The 16,838-nt window shown below is 41.7% G+C and overlaps 1 protein-coding gene across 1 annotated transcript; it reads left to right on the forward strand.

The window, feature by feature from the left end:
- The first annotated feature begins 272 nt into the window (after positions 1 to 272).
- Positions 273 to 16,388, forward strand: LOC138210893 (synaptopodin-2). The gene is made up of 4 exons (XM_069170261.1): positions 273 to 425; positions 7,456 to 7,607; positions 8,850 to 9,643; positions 11,291 to 16,388. The coding sequence occupies exons 1-4, from the start codon at positions 318 to 320 to the stop codon at positions 15,106 to 15,108; spliced, it is 4,872 nt and encodes a 1,623-aa protein (XP_069026362.1). The 5' UTR covers positions 273 to 317; the 3' UTR covers positions 15,109 to 16,388.
- The last annotated feature ends 450 nt before the right edge of the window (positions 16,389 to 16,838 follow it).

Genomic DNA, 16,838 nt, shown 5'->3' on the forward strand with positions numbered 1-16,838 from the left:
TTCTTTTTTTTTTAGTGGATGGGTGATATTTATGAAAGTATTAAGTAGCTGTTCTCCCAAGTAATTCAGGATATTACAGCTCGGGGATGTTTGGCAAAGGGCAAAATGCGAGAGAGCTCACCGACAATAAACCACCAGTTGCATAAAACGCCTGCAGGCGGGTCCTTGAGCCGTGACGTTTATGAAGCGGGCTGGACTCAGGGAGAGCTCAGATGATGGGGATTATACAGTGGAGGTGGGTTGTGTAAAGCGCTGCTGGTCTGGCTGACAGCTTGATGAGCGCACTGTGGAAGTTTGGCTGAGGAGCTGTGCGCAGCATGGGCACCGGGGATTACATCTGCGTAACGCTGCGTGGTGGTGCCCCCTGGGGATTCACCCTACGGGATGGAGAGGGGGACACCTACAGACCTTTTCTCGTTTCCCAGGTAGGCCCTATCTATCTATCTATCTATCTATCTATCTATCTATCTATCTATCTATCTATCTATCTATCTATCTATCTATCTATCTATCTATCTATCTATCTATCTATCTATCTATCTATCTATCTGTCTGTCTGTCTGTCTGTCTGTCTGTCTGTCTATCTGTCTATCTATCAATCTGTTTATCTGTCTATCTGTCTATCTATCTACCCCATTTGAATTTGGGATAAAGCAATATTCTGCTAGTCTTGTGTTATTGATGAGTCACCTGAACATTTTTGGATTGGACCACAAAAAGAGTTTTACATTTGTTTTTTGTTTTTTTTTAGATCCCGTTCACTTTCCAGTTTGAATTAGACGGCATCAGAGTTTTGTAGAGAAATCCAATAGAAAAATAGGTATTTCTAGAAAGTTTAATTCTCCGGTGGGGCTCATTTATTCGGAGCAGTGAGCGACGCTGCATTTTTGTCTGCGTTGGCTGTGTTTTGGTGAGAGATTCCTCGGCACCCTTATATGGTCAAGGCCAAGAGAGAGTGTGAAGCTGAGGGCAGCCTGATCCGTTATCAGGCAGACCTCAGCGAGAAAGCAAAGCGTTAGAGCATAACCAAGCTCGTGAGTGAAAGGTATGTGCGTCATGTTGATGCTCACAAACAAAAAGAGTCAGAGGTTCAGATAAAATATGATTATAGATATCACTTTAGCATTCAGACAAGTGATAAGAAGGCGAGGCGAATTAAAATGTTGGTACAAGAGCGCTTCAGCATGTGTTTAGCCTGAAAATGAGGTAATAAACCTTGTAGGTGCATTTGATCTGCTCTTAGGTGACTGATGGAGCAAATTTTCTTTGATGCACAACAGCCATTCTATTACATGTTGCATTGGCACTTTGAGGCAGTATGGATGAATACTACTCTCAGAGCAGTAGGCTGGTGCCTTACATTTGCATGCTAATGTTTCATACTTTTTTTTATCCATCCATCACACCTGGTCACATCTTGCAAGCAAAGATTTATAATTGTACAGCTTAAAATACAAATTCAGCTACTTTCAGACGAGTTGTGACAAAAGATTTTGGAAATGCACGTGTTAATTCATTGTACAACAGTCTGGACAGTGTTGCATGGGAACACCTTTATCGTTTCAATTTAAACACTGAACATAGTAATGGACACAACACCAGCTTACTTTTTACTTAGTTTACTCTCATTGAATGAGCATCTGTATATGGATCAAGTTAACCCAGTATTGTTTAAAGGCATGCATTTGGGCTTAAATATGTAAAATACTCAAATTAAAATGTCAGTATGCAGTTTTCCAGACGACTATTTTATATTTTGCTGCGATGTAAATGCCCATTGAAAGAAGTAAAGCCAGATGCCTTTACTTGGAAGACATACTGAGACTCTATATATGGTATCTTAATGCATGTAACAAGTGCTCAAACTGCACAGATCCCTCATCAACCTGTCGTCCAAGTAGTGAACGTGTAAACGTTTTTCTTAAGCTGCATTCCTGCGACATCAAAGCGCCACAAGAAAGCTTCAGAGACTCTGAAAGTATCACAAGATCATTTTAATGACAGATGCTTAACCTGTTTCCAACAACTGCAGCCACCATTGTGAAGTTCAGGTGTGACTTTCATTGTGATTTCTGTTTGATTTCATGAAATAATTATTTTTACTTTTACGGAAGCTTCAGAAGCAATAAGTCAAGAATCTCCAGTGATGAGCTTATATCAGAATAAAAGTATGAAATAAAAGAAACATTATTATTATATTCCCTTTGGTCTCTCTTAAAGTTGTTGACATAAGTTTTATTAAAAGGTATGAACAAATGTCAGGCTTAGTTCAAAATCTAAAGTTCCATCGATACAAATGCCCCATACAGTCAGTCATGTACACTATATGGAACAAATATTACACATGGGCTAACATTATTCTTACAAAATGCGGTGCTAAAAAAAAGCAACTACTGTAAGGTTTAGTAAGCAAAACAGCTACGAAAGTCTCCATCTCTCTCCCCCATATGGGGGAATGCCCCCTACTTCTAATGCCTGTTTAAGTTTTAATTTTCTCGTGAAACTTCACTGTCTAAATTTAGACATAAATGCGCTGTTTAAAGTATTCTAGCCCCCAAAGTGTTCTCATGTGTTACATTAGAGTCTTGTGAATACACTACATTTAAATGTGGGGCTATTAAAGTGAAGTAGCTCAACATGATGCATATGCCTCAACCTGGGACAGCTGGGTGGGGGGGGGGGGGGGGGGTTAGTGTACCTCATCTGGAAGGCATAACTCTAAACATACCTACAAACTTGTCTTCTTGTGGGAAGGACAGAGCCAAGTCCGTGAGATAAAAGTAAAAAAACAAAACATACCAAGATCATGACAAATGCTCTTAAGCTCGGGGCTCTCCTGCGTCTGATAAAATGTGTGTGTGTGTGTGTTTTTTTTTTAAAGCTTCTGTTGAACGTATTGGAAACTGTGTTTTGTTTCCTGAGAGAAAGCGATTGTTCTGTGTACTGACAAGCACTACAGTGTAAGGGCACGGGCTATCCACTCTTACAAGCTTCTTCCCATATAAGGGAGGTTGTATTTTTCTTCTTATTTGGAGTCCTGGCCTGAGTACAAAGTTGATGAGGTCACTTCATTTTTAAAGCCACAGAAACTGCACAGTACAACGTTTTGGTTGTGAAGCCCTACAAAGACGGCAACACACCTTCAGAAACACATGGGCAATTTACAGCTGCTCTCCTGTATCTTAGAAAAAAAAAAAAAAAAAAGAAAAGAAATAGTTTAAGTCGTGCCAACCTGAACAGGAGACATTTTCGCCTAATTACAAAGGTATGCCATCTAGGTATGCGAGATGTCAACATGCATCAGGTCAGTTTTGGAACACTGAATGACAAGGTCTGCAAAGTTTTGAGACTTTACATTCGTACATACTATGAAAACTAATTCCAAGTCCCTTAAATTGTGTTAGCTTGAATTAATAGTCCTTTTTGCCAGCATGATCTTGCCTTTACAGAGGGCTCTTGTTGCTGATGCTTCAGCCCTAATAGTGCACCATAGGAACCTTATTTAGTTGCCAGGCAATCGGCAAAATACCATTGCCTCAGTCATTCAATGCTGTTTTCCCGGGGTAAACAAAGTGCCCTACTACTCTTTCAGTTTGTAGAGTTTTGGCGCTGTGTTTTTCAGCTGTTCCGGTCCTGGGAGAAAGCAGTGACCTGAGAAGATGACTGGGTTTGTTTTGCTCTTCTCATATTGTATCATCTCAGCAAACTGAGTCCAGTGCTCCAACCACATTATACATGGATGTTAGGAGTGAGTTGCAGTATTCCTGCTCATGAATGCTTTTTGCCAACGCAACTTAAAGTGAGAACTCGTTGACCTTTGGACCAGATGATGGTAGAAAGAGAGGATCATCTCAGGTGCTGTAATAGTGTTTTTATTTGAATGACTGTTGGCTTTTAAATTATTCTCTTTATTCTCTTTTCAGCACTGTCGTGTTGCCAAAAGTTAGTGGTGGGCAGCAATAGAATATATATTTTTAATCATGCTGTTGATACTTGCAGACTTTACTTAATTAAGAATTTGAATCCAGGATTTTAATGGACAGTATTTTCATTATTATTACAACTGAATGTTAATTTAATGTTGCATAACATGAGTCCCTCTCCGCTCAAAAAGTGTTTTGGGCAACACAACTTCTCGCTTCGCTTCTTCCTACACACTGCTCCTTTAAAGGTCCCCTGTGGGGTTTTCAACAACCAAAAATTTAATTTACAATCAGTCTTTCTCATCCAGACATGTGCATGTTTGAGGTCCAACAACAAAAAAGTGCATTTCCTTCCTCACATTTGCAAAGCAAATTTTCAATTGTCTTTGTCGTCACATCACAGCCATCAGCTGTCAATCGTAGTGTAAAAGTGTGAGACTTCATACATAAACATGATACAAACAAAATGGTGACCTACTGATGAAAATTGCGCTATAGGTCTGCTTGTCATCAAAAACTGTGCAGGGTGTACCTTTAACTCAAATTAAAGTAAAAAGTGAAACACGGACAACGATTGGAAGAAAATTAATTAGGAAAACCAAAATCCTATAACTTGCATGAACACAATAATACTTTACAATATATGTCAATATATGCTGTTAGTGGCCCTCCAGGACGCATTACTAAAAGTACAGCCGAGTGAATGAAGACATTAAATGTAAATCTTCCCACATGTGAGCGTTACCTGTTGGCAGCTGGGAAATATTTGCCTGAAATGTGAAAACATAATTGCTCAAAGCTGTGAAAGGCAGGAACCGCCTCGAGCTCGGCAGACGCATCATTTGTTTCCTGTGATTTTCGGCTGTGTTTAAGTTTATTAAATAGATCGTTTGCGAATGGGGTACCTGGGCTTACAGTGTTGTTTGATTATGGCCTCTCATGTGGCGGTAAATGTGATAATTGGAACAATATTTTTGGAATAACTGTTGATGATCTCCTCTACTCACACCTGTGTAGCATTTATCTGTCATCCTCTCCAATACAGTTACTGCATATATTTCTGGCCTCTCTTTACAAGCCGCACATTACAAACAGGGTTGAGACGCCAGGTGATATCTGCTTCCTTTGAACACTGCTTGACTGTGTATCTTTCAGTTGCGAGGAGAGACGACGACAAATGTTTCCCCTCCTTTTTTGGAGCAGAGGTGGTTGCTGTGGCATTCCAGACAAAACCATCCTCCCTGTAGTGAGGTGTGAGTCCCAGTGGACAGACACACTGACTACCTTATAGGGCATGTTTGCACACAGTTAACTCTTAAATACTGGAGTGAGGATGGAGTCAGGGGGAGTTTATCTGAAAGTTACCAGCTCTGTAATGAAACCCATGAAATAGTTTTGTATATATGGGAAGGTAGGCTCGTTTTATTGTTCTGGATGCTGCCCATGTTAGACTCAGACTTTGGTAGGGAGTGCTTTGGCTGAATGCATGTTTGAATGAGGTGTGATTTTTGTATTGCATTTGAAATAGAAGGGATGAAACCGATACGGTTTTGGAAGAGCAAACTTTTTCTTTTTACTTTCTTTTGCTTCCTTTGTATATGTGTTATGATTTCCCTTTTCCTCCTTCAGTCGTAAAACATATGTATTTATCACCCTCTAGTGACAGAGTTGTGTTACTGCATGTATCTAAAGCTGCTTTTGCACGTTCATGACAAAGTGCATTTGTTATAAAGTTGGAGAATTATTTATTTAGGTTTAATTACAGTGATCCGAAATTGGAACATGAACAAATGCATGATTTAATTTAGCATTTTATTAATTCCTATCAGTACAGTAGAAAACAACACGATTGTAAAGATTGTGATTTTCCTATTTATTGTAAGCAGCATTCTTCAATTATTTTATTCCAGGAAGGCATCACGTAGCAAATTTGTATTTTTGTGTTTCTTTATTGAGAAAATAAACAGGGAAATAGAAAATCATCAGTTTAAAATATCTTAACTGTGAGCTATTGCACGATTTATGTGGCTGATGCTTACCAGGAGATCCTTCTCGGTATCCTGAATAATCCAAGCAAGGGGGAACTGTGTTGTTAAATGGTCATGTGATCAAATAATTCAACAAAGGGACGTTCATTGATGGCAGAATAACGTGGTCACTTACTCATGTTTAGGGTCAAAGATTAACGAGTATTGATTCTGATGTCACACATTACTCAGTAACCTTGTAAAAGAATCCTTCAGGGGAATTAGCCCGAACACAGATTAAGATACATGACCTCAATATGGTGAATAAATTGAGCTGTGGAGCTTTATATCTAACAATATTTGAAGGTTATCTTTTTGGCATGTTGTCTTTATTTGAGAATTATCAGAGTAGAAGTATGAGGGAAGAACATACATCTGAATTAATACATCAGAGAAGCATTGCAGACCTTGTTAATCTTCCCAAAGCTTTGCATTTGTTATATTTGATATATATTTTTATATTTCCTGGGAGCATATCATGTAATTGCCTGGTAAGTAATAATTTATCCCTCTTGCTGTATCAGTGGCCTTTTGTGCAGAATTTATGGGATATTTCTCCTGATTAAATCCTCTTATTAATGAACCATTTTATGGGCTTCAGGAACCAATTACAAGAAAATGAAACCATCAGTCATTTGTTTAACTGAGTAAAGAGGTTCCCTTTGAATTGATCTGCATAGAGCTGCTATAAGATGCAGCTGGTAGAAGGGTACACACTAAGGTAGAATTGCCACTTTTATTATTGATAAATATGTCAATGACACTGTTTGTACATTGAAGTGTGAATTTGTGCAAACTGTTGCTCGACTCTGCAGTGATTTAAAATAGTTTGAGACAATTTTTGATCATATTCTTATTTAACATCTCTAAAATATTAACGATCCCTCTGCCCACATTGCCATTCTGGCCTTGTCTGAACTTCATACACATCAAAAGAGACAGGCAATTACAAAACTCAATGAATGGAGTCCCTCAACAGATGGTCTTATCTTTGTGCTGGGCATAAACCACTCTTTATTTAAGCTCTATTTTGCTGACATCATTATCATTTGCAGCTTTCCTTTATTTAAGTTACAGGTAGATGAAGACTTTTCTCTTATTATTCTCCTCTTTAGGAGCTGACATACCGTGGTCCTATTGCTTTCCCAGATAAAAATGGATTTGTGATACTGACCCAGGGAAAAGTTTCTATTTTCTGACAGCAGCAACTAACAACATTTCAAACATGATTTATTTTGGCTTCCTGTAAATAGCTGCATTTTGATAGCTGGGCTGTGTGAAGGTTAGAGGGCGCTTCTCACACTTGGGGGATGTCCACTGTACAGCTGTTCAACTTTGCATCTTTTCCTTTTTCGGGTCACCGCATATTATGGACACTATTAACTGATGGTGCTCTTTTGATGAGGTTTGTGAAGAACTGACATACAGTACGGAGATGATGGAAACTGATCTGTGTGATCTCACTGTTTTTTTTTGTTCTCTTACTACGATATTGTCTTCCACAGGTGGAGGAGGATGGTCGTGCCTTCCAGGCTGGAGTGCGCGATGGTGATGAGGTGGTGTCAGTCAACGGGGAGCCATGTGCTGATCTCACTCTTTTACAAGCTGTTGCTCTCATCGACACGTCAATCGACTGTCTGCAGTTACTTGTCAAAAGGTAGTGCCAGTCAACAGCTGAGATCATATGACAATTATGCAGTTTTGCGTTCATCAAAATGTCTGATTCATGAGATGTCATTTGTGTGAAATATAAAACAATTCAAGTCTATGAGGACAGTTCTGTAACACTGCAAAGTTTGTGTATCAGGACAATTGAGCCATGCAGTCCCCTCGGTCCTTGGTGTTCACAACAGCAGTGGGATCTGATTATTGCACTGCTGTATTAGCATTTAGATAGCATGTTGTTTTATGACCTGTGCCCTTTTGCAGAGCTCAGTGAACCTCTGTGTATGTGAATCCATGTCCGTGTGTTACAGATTTGCTTGTCTGATTGGCATGCAGCTGTTCAGCCATTACTCAGCTTGCATTGCCAGCCTGTATATCAGTGTGACATGTCCTCAGATAACACTGCATGATTCTTAGCCTGCCTGTATCTCTACTGCAAACAGTTGTTTTGAAGGCAGATTAAAGATGATCTCGTTCTTGAGAAGTTATTTTCAGACTCATATACTCTCTCATATAGGTATTCTCTGTGTGACTACTGCACAACCATACAAAACAGGTATATTTGTGTTCATAATGCTTCTGTTTCTGCCGACAGAATCTTGTTTGTATAGACTTGGAGCGCAGATGATGGACTTTTCTTTAAGGTCTAATTGGTCCGTAACTGCAGACACAGATAATTACACTCTTTAATGCTCCTCCAGGCTGACCTTAAAAGTGGAAATTAGGCAAAGTGATATTTAAACGTGATTACTTTCTACTTCAGTTCCCTGATCTTTTTGATTAACCTCCTGCATAACGATTAAATATACCTGATTGCTTTGACAACTTCAACTACCACAGGAAAGACTTCAATCCAATATGCCTCAGTGACAACAAGTACTCACTGAAATGGCATTGTACAGATGTGTGTGAACAGGCCTCTGTCTTTTATTTAGAAGTAAAAATAAAAAGATACATATACTGATGCAAATGTGGGTGGTTTGAAGGCTAAATAGAGATTTTATATTTGCTTAAATATCACTTGGAGCTACTGAGTTGCCATTTATTTAACATCCCTTGAGCATTTAAATACTTATTTTAAAATGCTGAGATCTAAACAAATTTACCAGTATCCTGTTTAAAAAACAAATAGAATAAGAAGTGATTTTTTTTTTTTTCCTTTCCTTTTAACCTTAATGATGAACTAACAGAATGTGCCACATTGCTTATTACTTTTCTCCCTTTTCTTTGAAAGATACCACTCCCTCCCTGCTGAAGACTGTGAATCAGAAGGGACACACTCTGGTGAGAGGGTCTCTTCGGGTGAGGTTTTAGAGAGCACCACCCTCCACATCCTATCGCCGAAGAACAGGTCCCCCGTCCCAAAGGAACTCTACGTATCTGAGTCCCAAGAAGAGGCCTACTATGAGGAGGTAGACAGCGACACAGAGTTTCCCAGGCGACCCCAGCTGCTCAGCACTCAACTACATGCTCCCTCATGTGGTGATCCAAGAGGCCGGGAGGCTGTTTTCAGGAATAATGATGATGAAGAGCAGCGGTGCTTCTCCCCCGGGGACATGGTCGAGCTCCAGGTGTCCCTCTCTGAACAAACTTTGGATGACGTGGGCTGCACCTCTCTCGGGAGTGCTCTAGGAATTGGAGAGGAACTCTCAAACAGAAAGACTGTTGAGACTATCCATACCACAACCGCATCGCACAATGTGTCGTGCTCTGTCAGAGAGCCGCTCAGCCACCATGGAGTGGTGGTCGGCTCCCCCTCAATGCTGGGGCAGGTGGAGGTCATTTTGCAGCAGCCAGCAGCATCAGGAGCAGGGAGGGGCATCCTGAGTGTGGGTGGCCCCAGGGTCAGTGAAAGTGTTGGATCCCAAAGTGAAGGAGAAGAAGGAGGAGGGCACTGCGAGGGTGTTCCCGGGTCTTTTACTGTCTCATTTGAAATTCCCTCAGAAGAGGCGACGCCGGCAGAAGAGCAGGACTCTGATTCTGAGAAGGATCCAGACAAACCCAACAAGCATCGGGCGCGGCACGCCAGTAAGTACCCTTAGAGCATTTCCATTTCTACCTGCGAGCATTCTCCTGGTGTGTATTCTTTTTTTATTCTGTGTGTGAGTGCATGTTTCAAGGATCTATTCTTTAAGAGGTCATCTGCGACACTGAATTGCATTTGTCAACATGTGTGCATTCCAAAGCCTGATGCCCAGTGTGTATACCCCTCAAAATAGTATGTGTCTGTCACAGGAGTTGGAGCAGGGTGCTCATTCCTTTGACTGGAAGCAGATACATCCGGCTGCAACCTGAATTTTGACAGAACCAAAGCAATAGGTAGATAGTAGGGAGGCACAGTGTAGATTGGACAATCACCAACATTTTTATGTAAAAGCACCAAAGGGAAAACAGATTCAAAGGAGTTAAATTGATTATAAACTGTCCCATTTGAAAAGTTCTTGATGATGAATATGGATACCGAGGCGTTCCTCTGAGCTGTGTGGAAGACATAAATATAACACGAGCACGCTGATGATGCCTGCAGAAGTCGCCCTTTGACAGACACCAGCATGTGCTCACCCAGATTGTTACCTGATCCTTTCAAACTGGGTGCTTTAACTGAGCTAAAAAAGTGAGTCCGTTGCTCACTCCCGCTGTCTCCTCCACCTTCAGGTTAGTCTTGCAAGAATATAAAAATGTAAGCCTGCTTGTCTTTATATTACAGCCTTGTATTGTTGGACGGTTTGAGAGTGGTTTTGTTGTGTGATTTCTGTAATCGGATTGGCCCAAGCATCAGCAAATGTGATAGATGTCAGAATAACAAAATTGTTTTAAGAGGATAGCTTGCCAGCTTACAGATAACGACTGGTAAAGACACTCTGCTCCTGGTGAATTTATTGCATGCAAGCTGTGTTTTATCTTTCTCAGTTCCTATTCCTGACTAACTAATTTTATGTGGTCCATACTCTGTGAACAAATGAGAACATTAGACATGGGTCAGAGAATTTCATTGTGGCTTTATGGGTCAATGTTTTAGCTTCAGCTGAATGAGCATATTTGGAGTAAGCCAATCAAAAATTTATAATGTATTAGTTCACAGCAACAGGCGGATAAATATTATGTGTGGACGAAGAATATACACAATGTATCCTTTTTATGGGAAGGAATCCGTTAACAGCTTAGTTTTGTTGAGTGTTCAGTTCCACCACGTATTAATAGTTTATTGTCATTTCTGCTTCTGCTGTGAGCATAGAATTTATTTTTGAAACTTTTTTTTTTTACAAAAGTGTTGATATCAGTGTAATCTTACAAGCTAAGTCTAATTGCTTTGTGCTTTGCCTTTTTAAAAAACTTGTGAAAGCTCTTCAGATGAGTGCAAAACCAAAATACATTTTATATGGTAAAATATACATTTATTTTTTAACTCGTACTCAAGGTGCACGAATGACAAATACACAATGACACAATACTATGTGGAATGACTGCATTGTAATTAAGTCAGCGACCAAAGAATTGTTCAAAAATAAGTACTAATTAAGGCCCAGGGAACATGCAGATGAAATGTTTTGATGTTTTTAACTCTGATGTAAGTTATTAATAGATTTAATTTCAGATGACATTTACCTAAGAGAAGTTTATTTTTTTTAATTTCCCGATCTCTGATCTTTTTCTCTCTTTTGCTTCTCTTTACAGGGCTCAGGCGTGGCGAGAGTCTGTCTGAGAAACAGGTGAAGGAGGCCAAGTCCAAATGTAAACGTATTGCTCTGTTTCTTACGGCTGCTCCACCCAACCCCAACAACAAGGGGGTGTTGATGTTCAAGAAACATCGTCAGAGAGCCAAGAAATACACACTTGTGAGCTACGGCACGGGAGAAGACGAACCAGAGTACAGCGACGAAGAAAGCGAGGAAAACGAAGACGACAAACAAGAAACCCCTAATGTTGAATTCACCCTTGTTGCACCTAACGATTCTGAAATAAACAAGCATTCTCTTACTCATGCTCAGAGTAGCAAAGGTGTGCTAACCTTTAACTTGGACAAGGGTCTCCTTGAAATTGAAAGGAACTTGAACAACCAAGCAGAGATGGAGTGTTTGCCTGATACCAAAGGCAAGGGTGCCCTAATGTTCGTCCAAAGGCGTCAGAGGATGGATGAGATTTCTGCTGAACATGATGAGCTTCGGCGCCAAGGGATGCCCGTGGAAGGAGTGCCGGAGGTTGAAAAGAAGATCGCGGAGCAGTCCACAACAGAGGGGCATGCTTACATGGATGTAAATATGCACCAACAAAGTCAACAACAATACCAGCAATATCAAGAGCAACAGTACTATGAGCAACAACAGAACTACCAACAGCAGCAACAATACCAACAGCAGCAACAATACCAACAACAACAACATCAGCAGCAACAACACCAACAACAAATACATCAGCAGCAGCAGTATGAACAAAGTCATTATCAACAGCAGCAAATGTATCAGCCACAGCAACAATATCATCAAGAGCAACAGCAAATACAGCAGTATTCTGCAAACATCAATGGCACAGTCCAACATCAAACCAATGAAATGCAGAGTTCTTTCAGCAATCGCAGTGCAAAGCCTTTCACAACAGAAAGCATGGTGGCAACCCCTTATTCTCAAGCAATGAGTGGGACCAATCAAGATTCTGTGGCTCAAGGGGAACAGATAGCTTCTCGTGATGAGCGCATTTCTACTCCTGCAATTAGGACGGGCCTGTTGTCGGATACAAGGAAGAAGAATACTGGCAAACCTATGTTCACATTTAAGGAAGCCCCAAAAGTATCACCTAACCCAGCACTCCTGAACCTCCTCAACAGAAGCGACAAGAAGTTGGGTTTTGAGTCCGGACCTGAGGAAGACTACCTTAGCCTTGGGGCTGAGGCTTGTAATTTCCTCCAGTCTCAGCGAGTTAAACACAAGACTCCTCCACCAGTTGCCCCAAAGCCTGTGATCAACCCCAACTCTCCTCCTTGGTCCCCACCGATAGAAGTGACCAACCAGGACATGTCTGAGTGTGCTGAAAATAGTCTATCCACACCTGCTATAGCCCCCACCGCAGAGACTACCCCTGCTCCAGAAGTAGAGCCAACCCCTGCACCTGCCCCTGAGCCCTCTCCCCCTCCTGCTACCCAGGAGACTCCTGCCAGCACCACCACAGTGGAACAGCATGCATGGACTCACCCGGAGCCTGAACCTCAACAACACCCTGTGCAAGTGGTAGCTCAGGAGGCAAATGGTCATATGAATTCTATTCTGCAGCATGAGTCTTCTTCTGTGACTAACTGGGGTGCAGCACAATCACTAGTACAACAACAGTCATCTTCCACTTCTTGGCATCCAGCTCAAGTGCAGCCCCAGAACCCACCTCCGAGTCAGTCCCCATCACAGCCACCTTGGGTAACACGTCAACCCACTCAGGCCCAAGCACAGCTTCAACCGCCTACAAATACTTGGACCCCCCAAATTCAGCCATCCTGGACTCAGCCTCAAGAGCAAACCCAAGCTCAGAAACATGCTCAGCCATCCTGGGCCCAGCCTCAAGAGCAACCACAGACTCAGCCACAGGTTCAGGCCCCCTGGACACACTCTAACGAACAGCCACACCGACAGCAAATGCAGCCAGCCTGGGATCAAGCCCAAGAACCAATGCTACCGCAACCCCAGAACCCATGGCAACAGCCATCACAAACAGCCTCTCAACCTCAGCCGCCATGGGCACAACAACCACAGAAAAAGTCTGAAGCACAACCTCCTTGGGTTCAACAGGTTCAGCCAGAATCCCAGCCACAACCACAATGGATGCAGCAACCACAGCATCAGGCTCTGCAACAAACATGGCCCCAGGCTCAAGCACCAGGTCAACCTCAACCACCTTGGGTATCAGCTCAGCCTCAACAGCAACAGCAGCCTTCAATTAATGCCTGGGCCCCATCACAAACTCAAGTCCAAGCTCAGCCACCTTGGATCCAAGTAGCCCAAGCACAGCCTCAAGCACAGCCTCAAGCACAGCCTCAAGTACAGCCTCAAGTACAGCCTCAAGCACAGCCTCAAGCAAATTTGAACCCATGGGCACCAGTACCTGCCCAGGCTCAGACCCAAACACCATGGGCTCAGCCCCCTCCAGAACACGGTCAGCACCAGATTAATTCTTGGGCCCAAGAGCAAAATCAGGCCCAACATCAGCCACCTTGGACTCAACCAATTCCACACCAGCCCACACCACAGCCAAACTGGCAACAGTCCACTTCAAAGCCTCCACCACAACCACCAATGAATACATGGCCTCCATCTCAGACCCAGCCTCAGACACCCGTGAATGCCTGGACACCACAGTCACAGCAAACACCTGTGAATATCTCCACGTCAATAGTGAACACTCGTCCCTCTCCAAAACCGTGGCATCCACTACAAAATGTGCCACAGAACCGGACCCCTCCTTCTCCACCACAGCGGATGCACTCTTTTACCATCGGTCAAAGAATTTCATCACCCATCAACCCAATGGCCACTGTCTTAAACCCATCATCCCCAGGTTCAGCTTTTGAGATGCCAGTCGTTAGAGGGAAAGGAGCTGATATGTTCGCAAAGAGGCTGTCTCGTATGGAGAAGTTTGTTGTGGACTCTGAGACTGTGGAAGCAAACAAGGCGAGCCGGCCAACATCACCAGTTGCTTCCTTACCAAACGAGTGGAAATATACCTCCAATGTACGTGCTCCACCTCCACTAGCATATAATCCTATTCAGTCCCCATCGTATCCCCCAGCAGCTACAAAGCAGCTCCCTTCAAGTAGCCCTTTGACCAAAGCAAAGAAAAAAGAAAAAGAGAAACAGAAGCCTGCCCGTAAACCTCTCAATGTTATAGATGTCATGAAGCATCAACCCTATCAACTAAATTCTTCACTCTTTATCTTTGGCCCGGGAGCAGAGGCTGCCAAGCCTTCTGCACCTGGACCCACCTGTTCACCTCCAAATCCACCTCTTGATAGCCAACCAATTAGATATGAGCAAATGCCCCCAGTCCAGCCAGGTGGACCCTTTAGCAACCCATACCCCCAGCAAGCCTATGATATGCCCATGCAGCCTGTGATGCATGATGGCCACTATCAACAATCCCAAGCTAATGTTTATCCTCCTTCGAATCCTTATCAGCAACCTACTGGTGGCCCATACCAGCAAGCATATAACCAACAGTATCAACAACCTGCCCCGCCAGCTTATCATCCCCAAACTCCTCAGTCTCCAAACCCTGCCTATCCACAGGCACTACAGGCTGCTTACCAGCCAGCCAATAGCCCTCCCTATATGGCAACTCCCTCTGCACCTTACCAGCCGCAGCCTTTCAGTAGCTATATTGCTCCTAGTTTCCCTGTGGCTGCTCGGCCTGAATCTGCATCCGGTGGCAACACTGCAGCTGCTCCTAAGCCTAAATTCACGGCTAAAAAGAGCTCAGCTCAGGTGTGGAAGCCTACAGCAGTTGATAAAGAGTGATTCTCATAGAATCATGACATGCTTGGTGCCTGCTTGAATCAGGGGGTTGGTGCTCTTGCAGTCCACGGCCAAGTGCAATATTTTGAGCACATAAACTTGCTTTGGCAAAGACTATCTTCACTGTTATTATTGGTATAGGTATTGGTATAGAACTTGGTGATTGGCAAGTTTTGAGAGCAAAAAGCATCACTAATTACTAAGATGGAACTTAACAAAAAGAATGGGTTGTAAGTATGGTGTATCTTATCAGACATAAGAGAATCAAATTGAACTGTTAACATTTTTATAGTAAATTATGCAGTCATTATAGATTAATGCAATTTTATGTAAAAATAATTTAATGTGGTGGCTTTATGAGAATGTAGGGGAGCATAATGCTCAGTACGAAATGAAATAAAGGGGTGAGAGAAAAAAATAAATCACAAGTGAATGGTACTGGACAGTGAGAAAAGAAAGTTGATTTTTGAAAAGAAGAAAATGCTAAATAGTCAGAATATTACTTGTTATACAAAAGAAAGAAAAACTAAAATACAATAAAGATAAATAAAGTAAAGATAGAAATAAAGGGGTAAGTGAAAAGGGTGAGGCTTGTGGGGTGTAATGATACCAAGCAGAAGGCTAAATTTGCAGTGTCAGGGTTGTCGTGTACGGGGATTATGTAACAACTCTGGAGTTTCAGGCCATTTTCCGGCCAGACAGTGAAGACGTTGTCCTTGTCACAACTAACACAGGCTAACTTAAACATAAAATGTTTGATAAAGTAAACAGTTTTTTATTTTTCAGTGCCTTTCCCCAGTGTCTTTTTCCGTAGCCCCGACTGAAGTGGGTTAGTTATATTTTAAGCTTTTTACCAGCTGTTGCATCATGTTAGGTACTATTTTTAAACTGCGTCATAAGAGGGAGATCTGAAAGTCCAGAGAGGAGGCTTAAATTTCAACTTAAGCCAGTAAAAGCTACTATAGTTCAGACCTGTATAGTATTTTCTTTTTCTGATACCAGACAAATATATAATATCACCTACTCTCTTATAGTTTCACTCTTCATGCATCGTCTCCTGGTATTGTTTTATATATATAAATATATGAATAGATAATAAATGACATATAAAAGAAGAGTTATTGAACGGATAACTAGCTAATGCTCACAAAAATGTATTTTTGGTACAGGGCTGCTTTTGCTCTTTATGTTCTTTTCTTTTTCTTTTTTCTTTGTGTGTTTCTCTTCAGAGTGCACTTTCTGTATGATTCACTGCAGTGCCATTAAATTGTCTTTTATTCTTGTTTCGTTTCCTTTCTTTCTTCCTTTGAGCATGCTTTTAGGATTTCTTCTATTCCTAGTCTCTTTTCTTTTCATCTTGCTGATTTTCATCACTTTTCCACCTTAAGCACTGACAATTATTATTTGCCCTTAAAAAAAAATTCCATTCCAAATCTATTAAGGCCATTGCATCAAGTACATCAAACTGAATTAGTTCTCAAAAATAAAATAAAATACAGCTTATACTCTAAAAAAGAGCCTGTCAGTTATCAGTCAAATGCAGCTCATTATCAGAGTAACCTACTTTTTCAGGAGGTGAGGTGAATGCTTGAGCAGCACATTCCCGCAGAATGACGACCTGATGATGCATTTTTTTAAGGATATTAATAGATTGGCGACTTCGCTGTGACCTCATTGGTTAATTCCTTTGAAACGCGTATCCGTGTTCTGTCATGCATTTTCAAAAAGGGCAG

The sequence above is a fragment of the Embiotoca jacksoni genome, unplaced genomic scaffold (genome assembly GCF_022577435.1).
Source record: "Embiotoca jacksoni isolate LCO1_2020_lvr unplaced genomic scaffold, fEmbJac1.0.p SCAF_49, whole genome shotgun sequence".
NCBI classification, from domain to species: domain Eukaryota; kingdom Metazoa; phylum Chordata; class Actinopteri; family Embiotocidae; genus Embiotoca; species Embiotoca jacksoni.

Excerpts from the sequence above, each read along its gene's own strand:
- LOC138210893 (XM_069170261.1), top strand. The coding sequence starts at position 318 with ATGGGCACCGGGGATTACATCTGCGTAACGCTGCGTGGTGGTGCCCCC. Across the intron at positions 7,608-8,849 it reads CTGCAGTTACTTGTCAAAAG|ATACCACTCCCTCCCTGCTG; the intron begins GTAGTGCCAGTC and ends TTTCTTTGAAAG. Across the intron at positions 9,644-11,290 it reads GCATCGGGCGCGGCACGCCA|GGCTCAGGCGTGGCGAGAGT; the intron begins GTAAGTACCCTT and ends TTCTCTTTACAG.